The sequence below is a fragment of the Candida orthopsilosis genome (assembly GCF_000315875.1).
Source record: "Candida orthopsilosis Co 90-125, chromosome 4 draft sequence".
Lineage (NCBI taxonomy): Eukaryota > Fungi > Ascomycota > Pichiomycetes > Serinales > Debaryomycetaceae > Lodderomyces > Lodderomyces orthopsilosis.
In genome coordinates, this window is record NC_018297.1 from 809,645 (window position 1) to 833,213 (window position 23,569).

General features: G+C 35.6%; 13 protein-coding genes and 1 non-coding gene across 14 annotated transcripts; 9 read left to right on the plus strand and 5 right to left on the minus strand. All coding sequences in view use genetic code 12, as the record gives it.

Moving 5' to 3' along the window:
• Nucleotides 1-34: 34 nt before the first annotated feature.
• CORT_0D04180 (Rps3 ribosomal protein S3) lies at nucleotides 35-778 on the plus strand (the record flags this gene model as incomplete). Its single annotated transcript, XM_003869344.1, has 1 exon — nucleotides 35-778. One exon carries the CDS (start codon nucleotides 35-37, stop codon nucleotides 776-778), a length of 744 nt encoding a protein of 247 aa, XP_003869393.1.
• A 1,026-nt stretch (nucleotides 779-1,804) lies between these two features.
• On the plus strand, nucleotides 1,805-1,954 carry CORT_0D04190 (hypothetical protein; the record flags this gene model as incomplete). The annotated part of the gene is made up of 1 exon (XM_003869345.1): nucleotides 1,805-1,954. The coding sequence occupies one exon, from the start codon at nucleotides 1,805-1,807 to the stop codon at nucleotides 1,952-1,954; it is 150 nt and encodes a 49-aa protein (XP_003869394.1).
• A 283-nt stretch (nucleotides 1,955-2,237) lies between these two features.
• CORT_0D04200 (hypothetical protein) lies at nucleotides 2,238-2,570 on the minus strand (the record flags this gene model as incomplete). Its single annotated transcript, XM_003869346.1, has 1 exon — nucleotides 2,238-2,570. One exon carries the CDS (start codon nucleotides 2,568-2,570, stop codon nucleotides 2,238-2,240), a length of 333 nt encoding a protein of 110 aa, XP_003869395.1.
• A 358-nt stretch (nucleotides 2,571-2,928) lies between these two features.
• On the plus strand, nucleotides 2,929-3,308 carry CORT_0D04210 (Mvb12 ESCRT-I complex subunit; the record flags this gene model as incomplete). The annotated part of the gene is made up of 2 exons (XM_003869347.1): nucleotides 2,929-2,947; nucleotides 3,001-3,308. The coding sequence occupies 2 exons, from the start codon at nucleotides 2,929-2,931 to the stop codon at nucleotides 3,306-3,308; spliced, it is 327 nt and encodes a 108-aa protein (XP_003869396.1).
• Nucleotides 3,309-4,428: 1,120 nt separating this feature from the next.
• Nucleotides 4,429-6,411, plus strand: CORT_0D04220 (Mnt4 mannosyltransferase; the record flags this gene model as incomplete). Its single annotated transcript, XM_003869348.1, has 1 exon — nucleotides 4,429-6,411. One exon carries the CDS (start codon nucleotides 4,429-4,431, stop codon nucleotides 6,409-6,411), a length of 1,983 nt encoding a protein of 660 aa, XP_003869397.1.
• Nucleotides 6,412-6,574: 163 nt separating this feature from the next.
• Nucleotides 6,575-7,369, plus strand: CORT_0D04230 (hypothetical protein; the record flags this gene model as incomplete). The annotated part of the gene is made up of 1 exon (XM_003869349.1): nucleotides 6,575-7,369. The coding sequence occupies one exon, from the start codon at nucleotides 6,575-6,577 to the stop codon at nucleotides 7,367-7,369; it is 795 nt and encodes a 264-aa protein (XP_003869398.1).
• A 208-nt stretch (nucleotides 7,370-7,577) lies between these two features.
• Nucleotides 7,578-7,679, plus strand: CORT_0_Ser(GCT)_58. Its single transcript has one exon. It is a non-coding gene (tRNA).
• Nucleotides 7,680-10,845: 3,166 nt separating this feature from the next.
• CORT_0D04240 (hypothetical protein) lies at nucleotides 10,846-12,246 on the minus strand (the record flags this gene model as incomplete). The annotated part of the gene is made up of 1 exon (XM_003869350.1): nucleotides 10,846-12,246. One exon carries the CDS (start codon nucleotides 12,244-12,246, stop codon nucleotides 10,846-10,848), a length of 1,401 nt encoding a protein of 466 aa, XP_003869399.1.
• Nucleotides 12,247-14,410: 2,164 nt separating this feature from the next.
• CORT_0D04250 (Ycp4 flavodoxin) lies at nucleotides 14,411-15,244 on the minus strand (the record flags this gene model as incomplete). The annotated part of the gene is made up of 1 exon (XM_003869351.1): nucleotides 14,411-15,244. One exon carries the CDS (start codon nucleotides 15,242-15,244, stop codon nucleotides 14,411-14,413), a length of 834 nt encoding a protein of 277 aa, XP_003869400.1.
• A 1,508-nt stretch (nucleotides 15,245-16,752) lies between these two features.
• CORT_0D04260 (Pst3 flavodoxin) lies at nucleotides 16,753-17,559 on the plus strand (the record flags this gene model as incomplete). Its single annotated transcript, XM_003869352.1, has 1 exon — nucleotides 16,753-17,559. The coding sequence occupies one exon, from the start codon at nucleotides 16,753-16,755 to the stop codon at nucleotides 17,557-17,559; it is 807 nt and encodes a 268-aa protein (XP_003869401.1).
• Nucleotides 17,560-17,698: 139 nt separating this feature from the next.
• Nucleotides 17,699-19,504, minus strand: CORT_0D04270 (hypothetical protein; the record flags this gene model as incomplete). The annotated part of the gene is made up of 1 exon (XM_003869353.1): nucleotides 17,699-19,504. One exon carries the CDS (start codon nucleotides 19,502-19,504, stop codon nucleotides 17,699-17,701), a length of 1,806 nt encoding a protein of 601 aa, XP_003869402.1.
• A 552-nt stretch (nucleotides 19,505-20,056) lies between these two features.
• CORT_0D04280 (Pdx3 pyridoxamine-phosphate oxidase) lies at nucleotides 20,057-20,929 on the plus strand (the record flags this gene model as incomplete). The annotated part of the gene is made up of 1 exon (XM_003869354.1): nucleotides 20,057-20,929. The coding sequence occupies one exon, from the start codon at nucleotides 20,057-20,059 to the stop codon at nucleotides 20,927-20,929; it is 873 nt and encodes a 290-aa protein (XP_003869403.1).
• A 75-nt stretch (nucleotides 20,930-21,004) lies between these two features.
• On the minus strand, nucleotides 21,005-21,619 carry CORT_0D04290 (Mrpl32 protein; the record flags this gene model as incomplete). Its single annotated transcript, XM_003869355.1, has 1 exon — nucleotides 21,005-21,619. One exon carries the CDS (start codon nucleotides 21,617-21,619, stop codon nucleotides 21,005-21,007), a length of 615 nt encoding a protein of 204 aa, XP_003869404.1.
• A 671-nt stretch (nucleotides 21,620-22,290) lies between these two features.
• On the plus strand, nucleotides 22,291-23,271 carry CORT_0D04300 (Cdc10 septin; the record flags this gene model as incomplete). The annotated part of the gene is made up of 1 exon (XM_003869356.1): nucleotides 22,291-23,271. One exon carries the CDS (start codon nucleotides 22,291-22,293, stop codon nucleotides 23,269-23,271), a length of 981 nt encoding a protein of 326 aa, XP_003869405.1.
• Between the last annotated feature and the right edge of the window lie 298 nt (nucleotides 23,272-23,569).

Consider the following 23,569-nt stretch of genomic DNA (forward strand, 5'->3'; position numbering starts at 1 on the left):
CTCCAACTCCACCCCAAATAGAATCAAATCAATAATGGTCAACCCAACTATCTTATCCAAAAAGAAGAAATTAGTAGCTGACGGTGTCTTCTACGCTGAATTAAACGAGTTCTTCACCAGAGAATTAGCTGAACAAGGTTATGCTGGTGTTGAAGTTAGAAAAACTCCATCTAAATTGGAAGTTATTGTCAAAGCTTCAAACACTCAAGGTGTTTTGGGTGAACAAGGTAGAAGAATTCATGAATTAACCTCATTGATTGTCAAGAGATTCAAATTGTCACCTGAAGGTATTGCCATCTATGCTGAAAGAGTTGAAGAAAGAGGTTTGTCAGCTGCTGTTCAAGCTGAAGCTTTGAAGGCTAAATTATTGAACGGTTTGCCAATCAGAAGAGCTGCTTACGGTGTTTTGAGATTTGCTATGGGTGCAGGTGCTAAGGGTGTTGAAGTTGTCATTTCCGGTAAATTGAGAGCTGCTAGAGCTAAATCACAAAAATACGCTGATGGTTTCATGATCCACTCTGGTCAACCAACCAACGATTTCATTGATATTGCCATTAGACACGTTTTGATGAGACAAGGTGTCTTGGGTGTTAAGGTTAAGATTATGAAGGACCCAGCTGCTAATAGATTCGGTCCAAGAGCTTTGCCAGATGCTGTTAAGATCGCTGAAGCTAAGGATGAAGATGAAGTTATCCCAGCTCCATACGTTAAAAACTACAAGCAACAACCAGAAGAAGTTGTTGAAACTGAAGCTGTTGAAGTTGAAGCTTCTGCTTAGATTAAGTAGCACTTTTGTATTAATATAATCTAAAAGAGTTTCAAAATAAAGAAGTATATGTAGTTGAGAGATCGTGCTTACGTTTGTGTAGTTGTGACGATGTGTTTGATGTATACTCTATACGAAGATACATCATTTGAGGAGTGTAAACGTAAAACGAGAGAAGGTGACGACCGTAATTTATTGGAGTATGCGCGTTGGAGCCATAAATTTCGGACAACCTCTGTGCATCAAACAAAAATGATGCCGATACAATGCAGCTACAGATACGATGCTATAGGTGCGGTCCGTTTGTGATGAGTAATCTTCCCCTCTTTTTTTTTCACCAAGTACACACCGCCGATTATGAAGTTCTTAGCTCCGTGAATCTAACATAGAATAATCGGTACGATTGAGTATGTATTTCTGTTTTAGAAAGTTACGTCATGACTCTCTCAGCAAATCATTTTGGATTGATAAAGAAATGTGGCAATAATTTTCGGAGTTTTTCCGTTTTTGTGTGGATGAGCTATAAGCCATAAAACAAAATTCCAATTTTATTTTTTTAAATGACTCAAATCTCATTTAAGCTCGGTTATTTGAAATACATTTCAGCTTACAGATGGTTGTGAATAGTGATTTAGTTTATACAAATCTATGTGGCAAAAGATAATGTTACAGTATAGCTACAAATAATCATGCCATAAGCCTTGAAGATGGGTGATTGTGGTTGTATCCTTGTTTCCGAAGTATGTATCATGTGAATCTTACGGTAATAGGGGAAAAACTATAATTTATTTATTTATTATTATTTTTCCCCATACTTAATTAATACACACAAATCACACAAAAATATGAAAAATGGAAAGTGATAACCGTTTTGATTTTACTTCGGACTTATATCTCCATAATTCACAAACAAAACATCATCACACGCCATTTATCTTTTAAAAGAATATAAATATGAGACCAAATAACCACTTCTTCAAAATGCTGTAGTCGTCCCTATCTTTTTCGATACACACCATAATTCCATTAAATACAACAATGCAATTCTTAGTACTTACATCAGAAGTTAATCAACCTTACGTTATTCCAAATGTATCACCAGTCTCGTCACCAAACTTGCAAGCAATTAACCATGAGAACAAAGAGTTGGCTGCTGACAGAAGGATATCAGTAATCCATATACATTAAAGATACATTAAAGAAACGAGATTGTATTTGCTTGTATTCATTACAATTGCTTTGATGATTTTCAGTTCTTCGGATCTACATTATTTTTATTTATTTAGATGAGTGTATATTTTATTATGTGTCAATGTTATAACGAATATTGGAAAAGAATTTGCAGTTATTTGTAGAGTCTTGGAAATAGGATCAATGAGCGTCACTTGGAAGTAAATCTGCTTGTATATTATGTCCTCAAGTACTTAAAAACTCTCTCCTCTTCAAACAAACATTTAAGCTACTGCATCCATCATCTGAGGGCTCTTTGATTCTGATTAAACTTTTTGAAATAAAATCCACCGGCCAAAGCACCCAAAGCCAACAACAAAAGCGGGATAGGTTTCTGAAAACTGGTGGAAAAAGATCTTGCTAAACCTGCAAGTAGCAAAATAATACTAGCTCCCAATGCTAATTCAACCCCATATCTACCATTCTGCTTCATTATATAACCGGCAATTCCATATAATGCCGATGCCCCTAATCCACCAATCAATGATGGCACTGAATCTTTCCGAAAATAGCCCATTAAACCCCCAATGGCACAAAGGGCTGATAGAATAAATGATGGATAGTCTAATCCCATTGTGTATTAACTGAAAATGATTTTGTATAAGTACGTGTGTTCAGTTTGAATAGTATTTATTCATTCAGAAGTTGAGGGGATTGTGTTTTTATTTATATCCTTGTCGAGTTGCACGTGATAGATGAAAAAGATAGGTGATTTTCCCGATAACCCCGTCAGTGATGATTTTATGGGAAAAGCAGTCAGTTAGTGGCTGTTGGTCAGATTGGATCTTGGACTGGTTGTTGAATACTGTTGAAATATACCAGTGGTGGTAATTGAGAGTGTTATCGATACATTAGATGTGCATTGTGGTTGATATTCAAAATATACTGTGACGAAAAATAAACCCAACTTTAATCTCTTTCTCCAGCAAAGCATGGACGATACCGACAAACGTATGTTTCAACAAACGCAAATTCAGTGCACATATACTAACTGTCCTTTTTAGCTGATCCTATACTTAAGCAAGTGCCATTGATTAAAAATCCTTCCTACCAGCCGCCAAAAGCAATATCATTGAGAACCAATTATAGCAAGCTCTTGCCAACTTTGTCCCATACCGTTGTTCCACCGAATCTCAACATTACTAAAGAGGACATTGATAAGTGGCTGAATGAAATTGACGAGTACAAGACTATGATTGCAAATGAGCAAAAGACAGACAGTTCTGTAGTGAATTACGAGAAATGGATCAAAGAGCAAAGCACCAAAGTTGCACCTGGATTTGATTACGATATTCTTACGCCAAAAAAGTGAAGATGTACTTTGTTTAACGAGCTCACATTACCCTAGACTGTTATTCAATACGGAAGTCTACCTGCATTGAATTAGTTGCATCCAGTTGAAGAAGAAGGACAGTAAACACCATTGTGATCAACGTAGTACCATATCCAAATGCATGTATTTAGGATAAGTGTTACATTGCGCTACTCGCTTTGACTCAAGAAATCCCTTCAATTCGAGACACGCTAGCAACGATAAAGAATACACGTCTACCCAGGGGCTATAAATAAAGATGTGATCAAAAAAATAAGAAAGTAGTCTGTTTATGCTGTCCAAGTGACAAGATTTAATTTGTCCCGTGAAATCTTGGGCATCTTACAGTCATCATGGTGTACAATTGGATTTGATTTGCTTTAAGAATGTCGAAAGTTTCCCCTTAGGGCCAAGATTAGTAGTTATTATTAACAAATGCTCAATATATATGAGCTGTGAAAAGAATTGAAATGGCCAGGGTACTATGTTTTATGAGGTCTCAGGCAGCATCCGAATCTGTTAGTCCTCGATTAGAAAGACATACGCATATTGGAAGGACTGAGTTACTGCTCCTTTCTGAATTTAGCCCCAAACCGTTTTGCAATTTCAGACTTAGACTGGTTTTCAAACTCAGCCGAATTGTAATTTTTCTGTAAAATTTGAAAATGCAATTGAAATGCGTTTTTATAATTAGGAAAATATACTGTATATTCATCTAATATTATAATCCGATATTTATCATCAAACATATTTTCACTTGTTATATTCATGTAGATCTGCTAGCAAAGAAATTGCAAAACTAGGCTCCAGCTGTTGCGTGTAGAATCAAATCTCGACAACTTGCATTAAAAGGTCAGCAATGCCAAGGCTTGTAGTTATTTCTCTAAGCCAACAATATCTTGTAAATGTTTTGGTTTTGTATGCATTGTCTAGCCACGAATGAGTGAAGTCTAGACCTGGAGATCAGGGACGACACAAAAACTCTTTTTAGACCGCGTCTGGGGCGAAGTTTAAAATCATAATTTATTTTTTTTCATCTCGAGAAATCAGGTACGACTTACAAGAGAAGGAAAAGTTATACATAGCTTTACATTGAGAAGTTGCGCAAGAGAACCATATTATGAGATACAAAAGTCGTCTAAAGCAGGTATTATCAGTATGTTTATTGATCACAATAGTTCTCATGCTTTACTATCACAACAGATCAATCGAACCACCAAAAGTGAAACCAAATCACAAATTTGATTTAATTAGGAACAGAAACAATTTCAAAAATCCAATTTTTGCTCAATGGACAGTCCCCACTAAAGCGCAAAGGTTTATCAACCTACCTTTGAAAGATAAATGTGATTTATATTTCAAAAGTGCTAAGCATGCCGAATTTGATATCAATTTTTGGAATAGTTTTAAACCTGATCCTCATGTATATAAACGGAAAAAATGGATTAGAGATAGAACAAGACTGGAAAAGAAAAAATACAAAAAGACTTCGGATTGGAAGGAGGAATATGATAGACAAATTGCTCTTGAGTTTTCAGAAGTTGCCCGAGAGTATTCTGATTTGGAAAAGAAGATGTATGATGAATTGGGACATATGAAAGTCTTTGGAAAATGTTACGCTAGTGAAGTAAATCCTAGTGACAATTGCGAAAAGGTGCAGCAGAAGTTGTACCCTTGGTTAACGAATAATCTACCTTTGGTTACTACTGCTGATGGTGAAGTGAAACTGAGTGAGTTTCAAGGCTGTGTTACACAATCATTGGTTGCAAATGAAGGTCAAGGTATTGTGATCCCTACACAATCAAAACAAGTGGAAAATGTATGTCGCTTACTCAATTCATTGATTGCTCTCGAGAATAAATTACCAATTGAAATTGCATACTTGTCGCTTTCTGATGGTGAAAAAACAAAGATTGTAACTGCGGCAAGAAACTCGTCGTCTTTTGCACAACAAATTTCGTTTGTCGATTTGAAGCTGACATTGGAATTGGACAAATTTCCATTTTTGAAATCAAAAAAAGGTGGGGTATTCCTTTCCACATTGAGTTTGATCTTTAGCACCTTTGGTGAAGTGGTTTTATTGACAGAAAATGCAATTCCTTTAAATAATCTCGAAAAATTATTTCATAACCCCAGATATAAAGCAAGTGGACGATTCTTTTTCAGATCACGCCCTTACCTAGATCGAGAAAAGTTTACTCCTGGATTTCATGAAGTTACTTCCCTAGTTAAACATCATCTACAACCCAATTCTGATGAGGTTAAATTTTTTAATTTGACAAGTCCTGATTCGTCACTTGCAACATCGAGGTTCTATAAGCATCTGTTTCGAAACATTATTGATACAAGTGCCATTGTCATGAATAAGCTGAAAAGCCTCTCTGGGTTACTTATAACAATTAACTTGCAATTTTACAATGTCTTAAAACTTAGACTCACTCATAATTCCATGTCTGATTTGATTTGGATAGGACAGGAAGTTTCAGGACAAGAGGTTATATTTAACAACAATTACCCAGTCATGGCTGGTATTTACACTCCTGATCAAAACTTACCACGAGATGCAAAACACTCGTACGAGATTTGCTCTTCATCAATGGCACAATTGTCAGAAACTGATGATATTTCACTTCTATATATTACCTCAGATCAATTACAAAACTCACTACAGTATACCAATTCAATGAAGTCCGTTTTTGAACAAAAATATGTAACAAAGTATACTGAAATGGTGGATAATTTGTTTGATCCAAAAGATCCCAACAAGACAGAAATGACGCGAGTTAACTACAATGAAGTTACAAAACTTTCACGTAATCCATTACTTATCGAACACATTATTAAACCACCAACATTGACAAGTATTGTGTACGTGCACAATTTTGAGGAGCCAAATGAAGCCTGGGTTGAACAGTCGAAACTTGTGTCTGAAAGGATGAAACATAGTGGTAAGAAATTTTATTGTGCTTATGATACAGTGGGAAATCCAATGGAAGAAGGAGTTCGAGGATTGACTGTCAATGTTGATGACGAACTGTTTGAAAAGTATAATAGAATAACCAAGGCATGGATGGGGGGTAGTCATTCATGGCATATAGCATAGAGTAGCATAGAATAGAGAAACAATAAATTAGCATTCATTTAAAAAGTTCTAGAGGAATAGAGAAATGTGAGTTTTCTTTCAGGTAGCGTGGAGGTATGAAAAAGTGTTGCAAAACTAGCTAAAGACAAGGAAATTACAACTACAAGTGTGACGAGTTCAATGCATGAGCCAAATATTAACTAAAATGGACTGCAAGAAGAGCCAACTTCCAAAAAATGAAAATTTCAGAGTAAGAAGGACTTTAAAGTTAGCTGGTTCCAAGAGACAAGTTGTAGAGATCAAACGTTTACCAACACTCAAAAATCCAGTATCAAAGGCAAAGTCCCAAGCATTACTGGTTAGGCTGTCTGCTTCAATAAAGACGGATTTGATATCATCGAAATCGACTGTCGTTGATTCACCAGTCAAGCAAGAGAAGAGCAGAGTTAAAGATGTTTCGAACTTCATGGAAATGGCAACAGCGCCTTTATCATCTCCGCCAATTTACGTGTTAATAAGTAAACAATCCAGCATGTTCAAAAAGTTTCGATTTTTAAACTCTGATTTCTTTATTGGTCCTTACAAAATCATCAAATTGATCAAATCAGAATTATACAACATTGAAGTAGGTCTAAGTACATCATACAACACAATTTTTCCTAAATCCGTCTTGAGACAATACACAAATATAGGCTATTCTCAAGAAGCACCTCGAAATACATATATGTTAAAATCATTTGCTAAACAAAGTTTAATTTCAGCAATTGTTGGATGGAACCCTCATGACAAACTAATTGCCATGACTTTTAAATGTTGTCATCCTTTACATTGTGTTGTTTTCGAATTAGTTGAAGCGGCATTGGCAATTGAATCAGTTTCATCTACTTTGTTTACTCAATTGGCGATTGAATTTAATGACGCTTGGAAGAAGATGCAACAAAATGGGGACTTATCCATCACTTCTGAGATGTTAAATTGAAATCATATTCAACATGATGTCTTTAGTTAAGTAATCTCTGAAATAATGATCTACTATTCTGATGATTGTATTTTGACTGCGAAGTGAGTATTACCATCCACGTGAGAAAAATGTGAATGTCACTGGTTTATCATATAATTTTAATATAATGTATACCCTCTAAAATAAATTTCTCCAACAATTCAGCCATATGGCTCAGTTGTCCAATGGCAACTTGTCCGAGTGGTTAAGGAGATGCCCTGCTAAGCTACTAAGCAAGCGGTTAAGGCATTGCGCTTTGCGTGCGCAGGTTCGAACCCTGCAGTTGTCGTTATTTTTTTCAATTTTTCTCACGTCTTTTTCTTTTGCAAAATCTCATTATTGGTTTGTCAAAGATTAGTTAACTTGATCGAGTAAAACATTGATAGGTTGCTTCAGTAGAGTCTTTGAGTTTATTCTACAGTTCTTTGCCAATTGTTAAAACAAAGAAGTGTGTGTTGTTGCCTATTCTTACATAAGACCCCCTCAGTATGAGCATTTTTATTAGAGGTTCAAATAGGTGAATTGATGCATCAATGGAACTAATCATCTGCCATTTTGAAGCTATCTATTTTTCTCTAAGAATAAAAAGTAAGTTTTGCAACCGAAACTTTAGAATTTTAATTTATTTTACTTTTTGCATAAAATTGCTATGAAATAACAATTATTGCTATACCATTGTACCAAATATCTAAACACCCATGGCATTTCCTACTGGAATACTCTTTCATTACATCTACTTACTTTCTGAAGGTCTTCATTGGATGACGTGAAGATGTAAGTAGATGTAAAAGGTCATTTGGTGGCAAAGGTATAGAATTCCAAGAGTTGTTTCAGAATTTCTTTTTCTCAATCTGTTGCAAAAGACCTCGATGACGCATATCGGTTTCTTGCAAAAGAAAAAGAAAGAAAAAGAAACTAAACGAAATTGACAGGTGAAGCTTATAAGACCTTTGGTCATCAAAATGACATTGCCCGAGAGATAGCGTGTAAGAGAGAAAGTCGTGTTCAATCCCTTTGCAAAAGGGCATGACGCAATTGATTCTAGTGTTTTCTAAGCCAAGCTTTGAGATGTTTTGGTTATGAATTTGTTATTCATAGTGTATGTTCTGCCAATTTCCCCAACACAGTAAACTGCACAACACTAGTTTAGCATGCGTATGTACAAAGTGACCTGAATAATAGGGGTCACAAGAGTACGTACTGCAGGAACAACAGGTAAGCCCTAACCCTAATGCACAGTTAAAAATTAGGGGAAAAATTAATTGATTATTGTTTGGTTCGTATGTGAGAAAAGAGAGTCAAAGGTCGTGTATTTGGTGGAATTACTTACATTTTACAATGCATACACGACCATCAATTAAATCCCGCATAGTTAAAGAAAAGATCGTGTACTAATGACAATAACTTAATTAGGGAATAATCAGAAAAAAAAATTTTAATATCTCATGACGAAATGTTTTATACGCACACCACATGACTACACGCTTTAATTCCCGTATTACAACGACCCCCACTCCCACTCTTCCCTCCCCCCCGATTCCCCCGGCTGAACTTCCATATTCTCGCACTACCTAGAGTACTAAAAAAAATATTTTGGCTGGATGTGGGTTAATTAAGTTTAATGTGAGATGAGGTCATGCTCACAATCTATCAATTCATGAGCTCTAATGGCAATATAGCAAGTAAAGAGTAGAACTGCGTTTATTGTTATACACACAAACCACTCATCTAAGCGCTAAATTTTGATTGATTGATGAAGTGGCTATTGTTTATTGTTTCGTTTATTGTTTATTTGAATCTCAGCGGTTAATTTCAGCCCAACCAAAAAAATTTTAAAATGTACTTTTTTGTTGTTTATGTTTTTCTATTTTTTGTGTTGTTTATTGTTATTTTTTTTTACTTTTCCTCTTTGACATATAAAGAGATTTGAAAAAGATCTCTCGAGGGAAAATTCTTGCCCCTTGTCCTTTTGCTTTTCTCTCATTCAAATCAACCAGATTTTCATATTTCAACCTCAGTGTTTAAGTACATTTGAAAAAGGAAAAAGAGCTTTGCTTTTTAATAAGAAAGTTTCGTGAGGGGTTCAACTTCATTCAGTTGGAGAAGGATAATTTATTCAAATATAAGAAGAATTTTTTTTTTTCAATACAACCTTTTGCAGTCTAAAGTTCATTCAAAAGGACTTACAACTTCAGCAACTACTATTATTACTTCTACATAATTTTAATTTTCACCCTAGTCTGCCATTTATTCAGTGTTAAAATCACCATTATGTGTTATTAACAGAAAGTTTAAATAACACACACAGACCCACAGACCCACAAACCCAACCCAACAGACTAAAAGCATTTTAATTGACAAGTTACTTCAGGTTTTTATTCAAAAGAGAAAACCAAACAGGCTTGAATTTTATATCCTTTCTTGTTATTGCCCTCAGCTAATTAAAGCCGTTTTGAGAATACAAATTATGTCGATTTTTGGAAGAAAAAAGGAGAGTGACTCCAGAAGGTCCTCCAACTCATCAATTTCAAGTAACATGTTTGCTAAATTTGATGAAAAGAAGGATTATTGCAAAAGATGTAAAAATAAGAAAGAAAAACCAATGGTGGTGACTTTTAGTTTAAAGTAAAAAGAATTATTTTGTATTATTATTATTAAGTTGTTCAAAAAGTTAAAGAAATTGTCATAAAAAAGGGAATAATTGTGTTGTAAAACCTTTGTTGTTGTTGATACTCTTATGTCCCTCTTTTATCAGGCTCTTTGGGACTTTGACTAACTAACGTCCAAAATACTTGGTAGTTGAAAATGACTTTATTGTCGAACACGGCTCTCGTTTGCACAATCTGTCAAGACTCAGGTACAACAGACAAAATATTCTAAATGATTTACTAATAAGCTACACTCCTTGGAGTACGTAAATGTATGAAAGCTCGTAGAGTCAAAATTTCATTTCATTTTTGAAATCACAACTGAACATTAGCACTTCATTGAAAAAAAGATTACAATAAATCCTCTTTTCTTTGATTTATCGGGCTAGAGAGTACGTCCACACTAGGGCCAGTCTCTTTAATAATAGACTGCACCGGCATGACCGCTCAATGCAAGTGTCCCGAATAGTTAATTAGCAAAGAAAGGAGAAAAAGAAGATCAAAAAATAGAAAAGTTTTAACATGTGATGGGTTTTTTTTTCTTGCAAGTAAAGTACTTCACGTGACTCAATCACTATATACCATTTTTATAGTATATCTTCCCTCTATAAGGTGATACGATTAACTTCGAAGCATCTATTCGTAGCCACACTGATTTATGCACATGATCATGCCATCAAGAATTGAAGACTATATCGATTAAACGAACATAACACACAACAACGCCAACTAACAATTTATACAAAATTACCTCCAATCGAACCGAAACAATATACTTCTTACAAACACCAACCAAACATACTATCATTAGTTCTTTCTTTTGATTTTTTCATGTAAAGGCTCCACCTTGATTCTTTTAGATAAACCAACTCTTGTTTTTGGAGTGTTGATAATGGCAGAAAGTGGTTTAGATGCAATTCTCTTTCTTTTAAGGATTGGATTTACTTGTTGTTTATTCTCTTGATCCGGGGATTTGACACCAACTCGCAAAGAAGGTGAATCATGGGAGGATTGAGATAGGTCAGTTCTTTCGTCTTTGGTTCTATGCTCTTGTTTGTTATCATGTATGGCAGTGGGTCCTCCCACATTTTTCATACCACTTTCTTGCCCGTCAATGCACACATCAGTAGATTTACCCTCATCTTTTGTTTCCAACACCATGAACTTTCTTGCTAAACTCTCCTTCTTCACTTGCTTCACATTGGATCTTTCGGACTCAGCCTCACTCCTAGAACGCTCTCGTTTAACTTCAAGTCTATTCTTTATGTTCTTGCTTTCGTTTGATTCTTTTTGATCCACGTAACCTCGTGTCAATTTCACATCTGTATATGTATCAGGTTCTAGTTTTACATAACCACCACAAATACTCGAGACCAGCTCCAGTTTACCACTACAAACTTCACTCTTTTTTTCACTTTTAATCATCGTCTCATCAATGATAGGAGTTGAACATTTGTCAATCTCACTTGGATCAAATTTCTGCTCATGAATTGGACTCAAAATTCTACTGTCAACCACGTCTTTCAACATTTCAGCCTTTTCCAACTCCTCTGTAGTATCATCTTCATGAAGATCAATATTTCTCTCTAACTCGGAGTTGATACCACTTGAACAGTCCTCTGTTATCACCCGGTCACTACCAATCAAAATCACATCATCATCACTGCCATTAGAGGCTCCTGTATAGTCTGCATTTACTCCCCTCTCACTTTCATTTCCTTGCAGTCCATCATTACCCAGTAACGATGAACAGGGATTTAATTTTCGTGTTGCAATCCCACCCCCGGAAAAGTACTTTTCGTCACCACCCAGGACAAAGTCAACAGAATGGAAATTTTCATTACTCAACTGAGATTGTACCGTACCACTGCCATTGTAGTCCAAGTAGTCCTCTTCCATAGTGAAAGTAGGCAATACCGAATTCAATTTTGTTTGAAACGTCGATTGTGAAGTAGTACTCAACGGTAGTACCTCTAAATCTTCTTCACTATCAGAAACATGGGTTATTTCGTTATCAGCTGTGAATGGACGTCTGTAATGTGTTGTATTTTTCGATGTGTTGCCAACTGGTTCTGAATGGGATCTGAAATGTGGATTCTGTCGTAGCTCATAGCCAGGAAGATCTTGTCGTAGATGATTGCACATGTTTATAGTGTCACTCAATTTTATACTTGAATTGGGTCCAGTCCCAATCCTGTCACTATACATAATTAAGTATAGCTTGTTGCAAAGTGGTTCATGTTTTGGTTGTAAAAAAAAAGTAATGTTGTGTTTAGTGATAAAACAAAGATTACTAACATCAATCGTGGTGCTACCAACTGCAATCGAAAAGGAGAAGCTGTGAGGGTAGCAGATACCAAGCGGAAAAATCTACAAAGCTTATGACTTAGCCCTCTCTATGTTAACTCAATTGAGTTTTGATTATAATTTGCGTAGCTCAGTTGGTAATGTTAAAACGCACGACCACCTCTCACACATGTCGCGTCTCTGTGTAATTTTTTTCTTTACAAAAACCAGGAAATCAGAAAAATCACAATCCACCCCTCTTTGCACCTCTTTTTCTTCTTTTCTCGTCTTTTTCTTCGACAACAACATTCCCTCATTCAATCGTTATCTCAATTGCACCATTGGGATATGCTCACATTCTGCTTTCAAATATAGGAGATAGATGGAAAGATATACATGCGATAGCTGTTTTCTTTTGTTAATTCTTTTTCCCATTCTGTGTCTCGCGTGCGTGTGTGTCAAAAACAGTAAAAAACTGTACACATCGGTGAAGCATTCTTAACCTTGCTGCTCCTAACTTCACAATAGGATAACATATGTTCAAAATATAATGAGCTGGTAAGGAGCATCGATAAAATTGCGTGTTCCATGGCGATGAATAATAGTTCCCATAATGATATCAAAGAAAAAGCCAAGATCAAATCGTTTTCTGCCACCAAAGACGGATGAAGCCACTTTACATCTGGGATTTTGTTGAGAGGCAGTTTATACTAACCGCAGTATTGTCTACATCCTAACCTTTAATGGTGGGATATGTTTTTTGCTACTAATGGAGGAGTTTCAGGATCTCGATGTTTGGATTTTCATGTCTATAACCCCCCATTATTGGTGAATGTGTGAGAGTTGACTCAATTTTCGAACACTGGTTGATTGAAGAATACGAAAATTAGCCCAATTTTTCTTCAGAAGTCCCAGATTTTGCCATGAGAATGTTGATTGATTGTGCTTTACAAAAGGGGGAGTGTTAGAGGTATGTTTAGGAGTATCTCGCTCTCAATCAAATGTGCGCGTCTTAATGTTCAATTTTTATGGTCGGGAACTTTTTCACTTCGTCAATAATCGATTCTGTTGTTCAAATAAAAGTTAGGTGATACTTCTTCCAAGTTCCGCCCTTTGGTTAATGGGGAAGAAAAGACCTTCGAGTGGTCTTTTTTCCAGTCTTGATTGACTGATTCTCTTCTTGCAAAAAACAACACTCCGGATTTCTTTTCATTTCATACTCCCGTTTGTTTTTTTATACGTTTATTGGACCTTAATTTTTTTGTTTTGGAGAGGCGATGTTCCTGACCACAAGATGGGTCTAAAGGAATTTCCAAAATCGAATAAAAGGAATGTGGTTTCTGCTTTTTTTGGCAAAAAAACCCATTCTCAAGACCAAATATGTCTGATACTAGATTCTGATGAAAGTGATTTATTCGTTGTTCTCATTAAGCAGTTAAAATCTTCGAATTTGCCATCTAGTTTTTTGGGCTAAGTATTTGATGATCATTGAAACCATTTTCGAGGAACTACATTGTCATTGTTGCGGGCTCAGAAAACTGTTGTCTGAATTTAACCTTTTCCTATGGAGGTAGAAGGGATCAAACTATTGGTTTTACTCCATATGACTGGGTGTTCCATTCACACCTAATCTTTGTCATTTGTTATAAAAGCATGCACACTTGATTCAATGGGCTTCCTTTAGGGTTAGTTTTTTTTTCCAATACTTTTAGGGTATGTTTGATGATAGAGTATGTGCTTTTTGAATGATGGAGACGAAAGTTTTGAGTGCCGTATTTTATATCTTTTTGAGTTTTATTTATTGACGACGCTTTGAAATGTTTGATTATAGTGTGGAGTGGTGAGGGAAGCCTTGCATCCGAACTTTGACTGCAAAAGGGGCGTAAATGGGAGTTTGACTGTGGAATTGCGTGAGAAAGATTGGATTTGAAGTTGTCCTTTTTACTTATTTTTGTATGTATAAACAGGATTATTTAAAGGAATCTACTTACTAACACTTAGGGAACTGTTATATTATTACGGTCAGTTATTAACTTCTGTGGTGTAAATATTTTATAAAACTTATCATCAATTATCTATGTAGATTTTACATTATTATACATTTGGAACAGAAACTTTTATCTTCTGATTCTGGAGCTTTGGTGGATTGTTGAGTTCTTGGTGCTGTGGTGGTAGATTTATCTTTGGCTTGAGTGGCTGGTTTCTCAGCTGGCTTTTCAGTTGCAGTCGATTTACTCTTTGAATCAGTAGCAGCAGCACCAGTAGCACCAGCAGCACCAGCAGTAGCATCTTTTTTACTTTCGCCACTCTTTTCCTCGGGATAGAACTTAGCTGCCAGTTGAGCAAATACTTCACCTTGTGTAGCAGCAACCTTCAATTCCAACTTAGTTGGTTGTCTTGAACCATCAGTTCCAGCAAAAGTTCCAGCACCATAAGCCGATCCACCATGAATTTCTTCCAAATTCGATTGTTCAGGGAAAGCTTTAGCATAACCCAATGGAATATAAATCAAACCATGATGGGCCAAGAAATTCAATGAGTTTCTCACCGTAGTTTCTTGACCACCACCTTGAGTACCAGTAGAAACGAAAATACCTGCTGGTTTACCAGATAATGCACCTTGAGCCCATAATCCACCGGTGGCACCAAAAAATTCAAAAAATTGTCCTGGCAAAGTACCGAATCTAGTTGGAATACCGAAAAGGAATGCATCGTATTCAGTCAATGTATCTAATGTGGCAATGGGGATATCTTTAGGTTTTGGTGCTGCATGTAATTGATCAAGAATATCTTGGGGTAAAGTTTCTGGTACTTGAAATAAATCAGCTTTATAACCAGCTTTGGAAACACCTTCTTGTACAGCTTTGGCCAAAGTAATGATGTGACCGTATGTTGAGTATACAATAATTGCAATCTTCATCTGTGTATTTTGCCTTATATGAGGAAAGCTCAGGTTGGGGTTGTTTTAACGACGAATTGAGCTGTTTGAGCTGAAGTGGCTTGATGAAGTCTAAAACGAAAAACTCGAAAGTGAGAAAAAGGGTTATGAATTGATATATAAAAAGTTGTGCTGTATTCGCCTTGTCAGCTGGTATGATGATTATAGAATTAAAGTAAACGCTGAATATTAAATATATAAGAGAGTTTCAATTTTGTACTATGTAGCTATATTTGTGTAATCTTATATAGAGAAAATAATTTAATTGTCATATTTTAGTAAAGAAGATCATTTTTATATCGAATTGGACTCAAGAATTTGTTATTGTAGAGGCTACAAACTGGTTAGAATATCAATTCTAATACAAAACATATATGACAGAAGTCAAAATCACTATACTTCTGTGGCTTTTGAGGCATAGGTATTCAATATGTACAGCCGTGAGAGAAAAGAATAGTTGTTGTAACATTTCGGCGGTAGGTTAATTCCGGGAATTTACCTAACTGAGTGTCTGTATTAAAGCAGATATTGGGCTATAGTGCATAACCCGATCCCTTCTAAAAATATGCCGAAAGCACCTATAGTGACAACCAAAGATGTCATCTATTGGCTAACTCTACCGTAGCTTGCTATTCAACATTGATTGGGCTTTTCTTGGGCAATTGAAGTGGAATGGATTGTTGTAATACAACTTAAGCGTGAATACAAGCTGAACAAATTTCCAGAAGATTCTTACCTAAACACACGTAAGTAACTACCGAAAACTAAATTATGGTGTGAGTGATGTTGTGCCGTATTTCTCAAATAAAACACCGCTGGCTTTCAGACTTCATCTTTGTTCTCGTTATTGTATCTTATGCATATGTTCTTATTATGTAATTTTGCTTGTTTACAAATATTTTAGTAAGGTGACAAACATTGCAATTGTTTTAAGTACTTTTTTTTTCTGGGGCCACGAAGCTTAAAATTCGGCGCGTAAATTTAGTAATAAAGAAATGTATGGTTTTTAGTTTACTAAGATTTGTAATGAATGAAATTAGGCAGTGCTGGCTCATAAGGGAACTATAGAGGTGAAGGTTCCGAGAACTCTGGAGGGGAAAAATTTCCAGCCAATTGTATGGCACAAATAGCGAGATTCATGGCACTGTAGAGGGAAAAGCCGGGATTCCGAAAAATTTAAACTATGGTTCGGTGTCAATCTCAATCGATAGTGAGTTTTATATTGACACATTTCTTTATTCTCAACTTCAGGCAGGTAAGTAATTTCGAGTACCTGTGTTGATACAATTAACAACTGTGGTTGCAAATTGACTGTGGCTTACTCATGGGGTATATTTATAATCGGTTAGTAAAGTAAGAAATTAAAGAAACCATATGCTATAATCCTATATGTAAGTATAACGTGTTGTAACTTTAGAGTAAAGTGTACCATATTAGTTATTTATTAATAAGAGATGAACATTTTTAGTAATTCTACATAAAAACAATAAATGAATAGAAAAAGCAATACAGTAACAAAAATGAATAATAATCCGACACAAGCCCATTCTAATTCAATTGATATAATTGAAGAAGATATAAATCATTCAAAATCACCCCAACTTAAAACGAAACCTTCATCTATTCTTGTATCTACTCAATACTATCATATACAATCAACAAACTTATCTAATTCAATTACAAACAAAATGGCTCCAAAAGTTGCAATCATCATTTACTCATTATACCATCACATTGCTCAATTAGCAGAAGAAGAAAAAAAAGGAATTGAAGCTGCTGGTGGTCAAGCTGATATTTACCAAGTTCCAGAAACTCTTAGTGATGATGTTTTGAAAGCTATGCATGCTCCTGCTAAACCAGATTACCCAATTGCCACTTTGGACACTTTGACTTCTTACGATGCTTTCCTTTTTGGTATTCCAACTAGATTCGGTAACTACCCAGCTCAATTCAAAGCGTTCTGGGATGCTACTGGTGGATTATGGGCTAAAGGTGCTTTGTACGGTAAGATTGCTGGTATTTTTGTTTCTACTGGTACTCAAGGTGGTGGTCAAGAAACTACTGCTGTTAATGCATTATCAGTATTGGTTCATCATGGTATTATTTTCGTTCCATTGGGTTATGCCAAGGCTTTCCCATTACAATCCAACTTGGAAGAGATCCATGGTGGTTCTCCATATGGTGCTGGTACTTTTGCTGGTGGTGACGGTTCTAGACAACCAACCAACTTGGAAAAGGAAATTGCTCAAATTCAAGGTAAGTCATTCTTTGAAACTGTGGAGAAATACCACAAGTAGATGAAGATTTATAGAGGTTTAGTTATAAGAAACAATTTTTTTTGATGAAGCTTTACTTCTAAGAGATTTGAGACAACGATCAGTTATCTCTATTAATCACGGCTTTATATTCCACCATATAAAACCCCTTGACCAACACTTATTCGATATCACTTTCATCAAATCCAAAAGTAAACACACCAGTAGCATTCTGCCCCTCCGATCCATCAATTTTCTCACCCCCTATTTCCATCAAATGTTCCCATTTCTTGCTTCTACCAGTTTCCTCTTGATATGCTTTTTCCTCCCACTTCTTAACTTTTAACAATGATTCCGCCACCAAATTTTGGTACCCTTTTTTTTCCAATAAATGAACGAATATTTCAAAGATTGGAAGTTTGGGTAAATTGGCCAATTCTCCACAATCCTCATCTAGGTCGTCTATTTGAGTACCCAAATGATCGAATTTGTCCAAACAGTCCATTAAAGCTGGACCGACCGATGCCCTACTATCTCTCGCATCTCTTATTATCATTTCGAGACATGACTTAACTTCCTTCAATCTGAAGCCCGAGATCTGTTGAGGTTTGTTTTTGAAAAAATTTATTACGTGGGGTAGTTTCGACTGGGGCACGAAATTTTGAGTAACTGCAATTGAATCATCAATGTTTATAACCAAATGCCACCATCCGGCTGGCACATACATACATTCACCAGGGAATGTAATGCCGACTTGGACCGAATCACCATTGTTAATCTTGAATACATCGTTATAAAACCCAGAAATTACCCATTCTGCAATTCCTACGGGTGAAGTTACTTCACTTTCTTCATCGTCAGTTGATACTCCAGGTGGTTGGATTCCAGGTGGTAACATAACCCATAGTTTACGTCCTTGAATAGCTACGTTCCAGGCCGAAGTGGAATTCGGATCCTTATGGAATGTAGAACCTGATCTTGCTGATCCCATAATAAGCCATGCATGATCGGGTCGACAGTTGATGCCTAATTTGTCATCATCGAATACAGTAAAGTAATCTTGTTGAAAAATCTTTGGTGGAATATATTCCTTCTTTAGAATCTTCATGGCCTCACTATTACAATCAAATAGATACAATGGGTTCTCATCTTGATTGCATTTCAAATACTGCGAATATTTCTCAAGATCCCAATTGACTGCTTCTTGTCTAAATTTAACTTGAGGAAATCGACGCAAAAGTGATTCAAATGTCCAATGTGGCCACCTTGAGGCATCGGGGTTAGTTAAAATAAACGGAGTATCATGATACAGTAGATTAAACTCATCAAGTCCAAAATTGGCTTCATTTAGACGTTGTATTCTCCCCTTTGGCAATTTACCCAATTCACATTTCAAAGAATCTTGATGATACATTTCCTCTTCCTGTATCACTTTCCTAAAGATATATTTATAATCAACTTGTGAACATTGATAAGGTCGATAAATTTCATCACAACAAAGTAAATTATTGGGTAATTGTAAATTGGCATTATGGTCTATAGATAACCGCAACACTGAGTTTCTCCAAGATCCAAGCCATGATAAATTGTCAAATTTATCGATATTGGCAACATATATTCGTTTCCAATGCTCTTCATCTGATGTTAATGCATAAAATATACGTGAAGTATGAGATAGATTAACTAAACTTGGTACATCATCTATGTATGAAATAATGTGAAGTATGACATCATAAGGAAACCGACTTAAATCACCTAGTAATTGTTGACTCTTAGTTAGTATTTCCGGATCAATGGCAATAAATGTGTTTCCACTGGGTTTAACATTTAATGGATGTTGTTTATTGGCAATGGAAAGTACGGAAATGGTTCTTGATGGTGATGGATAAATGCACTGATTCTTCAGCAGTTGTTCAATTTTGTATTTTTTCAAAGCTGGTTGGTCTGTAGAGACATCACCTATGTGGTTTAAGGAATCCTTAATCATGGTAAGGCTTGTTCTAGAGTAGATGGGAAATGGTTGTGAAAATTTGAAAAATTTCACAAATTTCTTTTTCTTAGTTCTGTGTATGTCGTGAGATTGAGTGGAGTTTGCGACATGACACAACTGCAAATTATCACCACGGAGTGCAATTAACCATGAGTCTTTTGAATGCACTCTCCATTGAAACACAGTGACTCTAGTATCTTACATCTAACAGTTTCAGCTTCACGTACAAAGTTTTAAGACAGAATAGCTGTAATTATGTGTAACCCACTCTTGTCGTGATTGCAAGGGGATTTTGTAACATTATGACCATAGTAATACCATTCAAATGTTTCAAGAGGAATCACATTGACAATGTTTCAAATTACACATTACCTAACTAACTTTTATGTTGGATCAATTTCTGTTTACTATGAAAGAAATATCATTCCATAAAAAGCCCAACTAAAGTTTAAGCGCCAGAAAATCAAAGCGTGACATTTTGTAACGAAAAAAGAAAAAAGAAATCACACAACCAGAGTCAGAAGATTTCACGCTTAAGTTCTTCTGCAAATGTTTAAACAAATTACATTTCGTTCATCTTCATCTACATTAAAACCTGTAACTAAATATACCATAAGAACATTATCAATGACTAAACCAACTCCATCAAACACTGCGTCCTCTTCAAATTCAAACTTGACTAACAATAGCAAGCTGGATACCAAAGCTCCTACCCCAGACGATGATCCAGTGACTCACACACAACAACCAATCATATTCGCCCCAAAAACCTATCAGTACACCAAAGGCCATTTGGATGTTAATGAAGTATTACCCAATCCATTAGACCAATTCAATAAATGGTTTAAAGAAGCTCAAGAACAATTACCATCTAATTCCGATATCATTGTTGAATCAACCAATTTCTCAACTGCTAGATTACCCAGTGGTAGAGTATCTAGTCGAATTGTATTATTAAAAGAATTGGACAAGTACGGATTCCTTGTGTATTCCAATTGGGATACTTCGAAAAAGGCGGAAGATTTCAATAGTAACAAATATGCTGCATTGACTTTTTTCTGGCCTCATGTACAACGTCAAGTTAGAGTTGAAGGTATAATGGAACATGTAACTAGAGAAACCAGTGAGAGGTATTATAATACTAGACCAAGAGGCTCTAAAATCGGTGCTTGGGCAAGTCCACAAAGTAAAATCATTTCATCCAGAGATGATTTAAGTGAATTGAATGATGAATATACCGAAAAATTTAAAGATTTACCTGATGATGCAATTCCATGTCCTGAATATTGGGGCGGGATTAGAATTGAACCATTGGAAGTGGAATTTTGGCAAGGTGGTGTGAGCAGATTACATGATAGAGTTACTTTCAGAAGAGATGATATTGCCAACCACAATTGGGAAATAGTTAGACTTGCACCATAGCCCAACGAGCACAGTGTAATCGAATTAATATACATTTAGATATATACATGATACAGCATCATCTTCCCTCACTCTCTACTTTTTTTTATGAACGATATGATTTTTATCAAATAAAAGGGCTTCTTCTCTTTGTGGTATCCACTCTTTTCTTTTCAATTCTCTTTCATAATCACTTTCACGTTTACCTGGATATATGATTCTTTCATCAACAGGGTCTAAATCCAGTTGTGGGTTTTTATTAACATCCTTAATTAAACCATCTTGACGTTTCAATTTCTTCAAGAAAGATCTAATTTCAACAAAACAATTCATACACATAAAATGAGATCTTTTAACGGCCCCACATGCAGGACATCTAACTATATTGTTTAACGGTTGAATTTGTTTGTTTCCGGGTGTATATAATTTAACTCTTTTTCTTCGATATGACATCTTCTTTTTAGGTGCTGCTCGTAATATTGTTCCGTTATCAATCATGAATGGAGGCTCACCAGTAGTGTCTGATTCAAGTTGTTCTTGTAGATCGGATAAACGACTATCTTGGTGTTGATGTTGATGTTGATGTTCTTGTGGGCAGGATGATGGGCCAAGGAGACCTAGACGTATGGATATTTGAGGAATTCTGGGAAGTGAATTCCATATCAGTTGCTGATGTGATGCCACTGCGCCAAACCTGAGTGCAAACGACATTGATGGAGAGTGAGTTGGAGTTGGAGTTGGAGTTGGAGATGGGGTTAGTATGACTTAATAGTCTTGACTTTTAATTGGAAAATTTTTAATTTTTTTCATTGAGGTCGATTGGTAGCAATACTTGAGCATTTTGATCTTAATTGCAACTGATTGATGTAGAGCAATAACTGCAACCATACAATTGAAACTACCTGGCTGCGTACTCATATTGCCTCCAATGATAATGCAGAGGTATCTGGAATAACTCATAGTCGACTGATTAATCCAAGTAGTACTTTTTTTCTTAGTTTCCTCCAAAAAAATTATCGTACACTCTTAAACAAGGTGTTGAAAAGTCCCTATCTGACTCCACGTTCATGCAAACCATATAAACCTTCTACTCATATTTCAAATCTACTTCAATAAATGCTGATAACCACAGTAATCTTTATCATTCATATGGGGTTGTTTCATATTAAAATCTCTAATGTAAAAGTCGTGTACATATTACCATTTCTACTGCACAGATCAAAAAAAGTTCCAACCAGCGCGTAACCAAATTTTTTTTTTCTATAAACAACGTCAACAACAAATACGAAACAACAGATCAGCGACTCCAAGTCTACTTTCTTTTCGATACACATTACATTAAAGTTTCACATTGACGGTCACACGACAACAATATCCCTACAATGTCACTTCCTGAAGATCCAAGACTTACTCATCCTCAAAAATACGTTGGTTTCGACACCATTACCACACAAATTGAAAACCGATTATTAAAAAGAGGTTTCCAATTTAATATTATGGTTGTTGGTCGTTCAGGTTTGGGTAAAAGTACATTGATTAATACATTATTTGCCTCGAAATTAACCACTTCCAATGGTCGTAAAATACCTGTTGATCCAATTGAGAAAACCACTGAGATCAAAGTATCTCAACATACTTTGCTTGAAAACAATGTTCGATTAAATATAAATGTTATTGATACACCTGGATTTGGTGATCAAATAAATAATGAAAAATGTTGGGATCCTTTGGTGAAATATGTCAAAGAACAACATTCACAATATTTAAGAAAAGAATTAACGGCCCAAAGGGATAAATTCTTACCTGATACTAGAGTTCATTGTATTTTGTATTTTATTCAACCAAATGGTCAAAAATTGAAAAATTTAGATATTCAAGCATTGAAGAAATTATGTGATATTGCCAATGTTGTACCAGTGATTGCAAAATCTGACTCATTGACTTTGGAAGAACGTGCTGATTTTAAAAAATTACTTCAACTGGAATTTCTTAAATATGGATTCAACATTTACCCCTATGATTCAGAAGAATTGTATGAAGAGGAACGTCAATTGAATGAAGACATTAAATCCTTGATTCCATTCGCTATAGCTGGTTCTGAACGTGAAATTCAAATTAATGGGGAAGTTGTTCGTGGTAGACAAACTAAATGGGGTGCTATAAATATTGAAGATGTAAGTCAATGTGATTTTGTGTTTTTGAGAGATTTCTTGACCAGAACTCATTTACAAGATTTAATTGAAACGACAAATTTGACTCATTATGAAACTTTTAGGTCTAAACAATTGATTGCATTGAAAGAAAATGCTAATAATCCAAATAGGCAATCTCAAGTACAAACTAGTCAACAAAGTGTTCACTAAGGGGGGGAGTAAGTAACTTGGGGATACTTTTTGCTATTGAGTTGGAGGTGTCGTTTTTGTTTATTTTTTAGCTACATAGGTTTAATTTGGTTTCATATTGAGAAGATATATGTTGTAGAGATGGAGAGAAGCGTTGAGTACTTGAACAACGATCAACGTTGGTTTAAACTATAAAATAAATGGAGAACACGTTTACAACTCAGCCAACCACCCTTCATCAAGCATAGCTCCTCATTTCTCCATCTTGATATGAACTCCATCAAACATGCACATAGTCAAATGAGTCAACTTTCTAGGC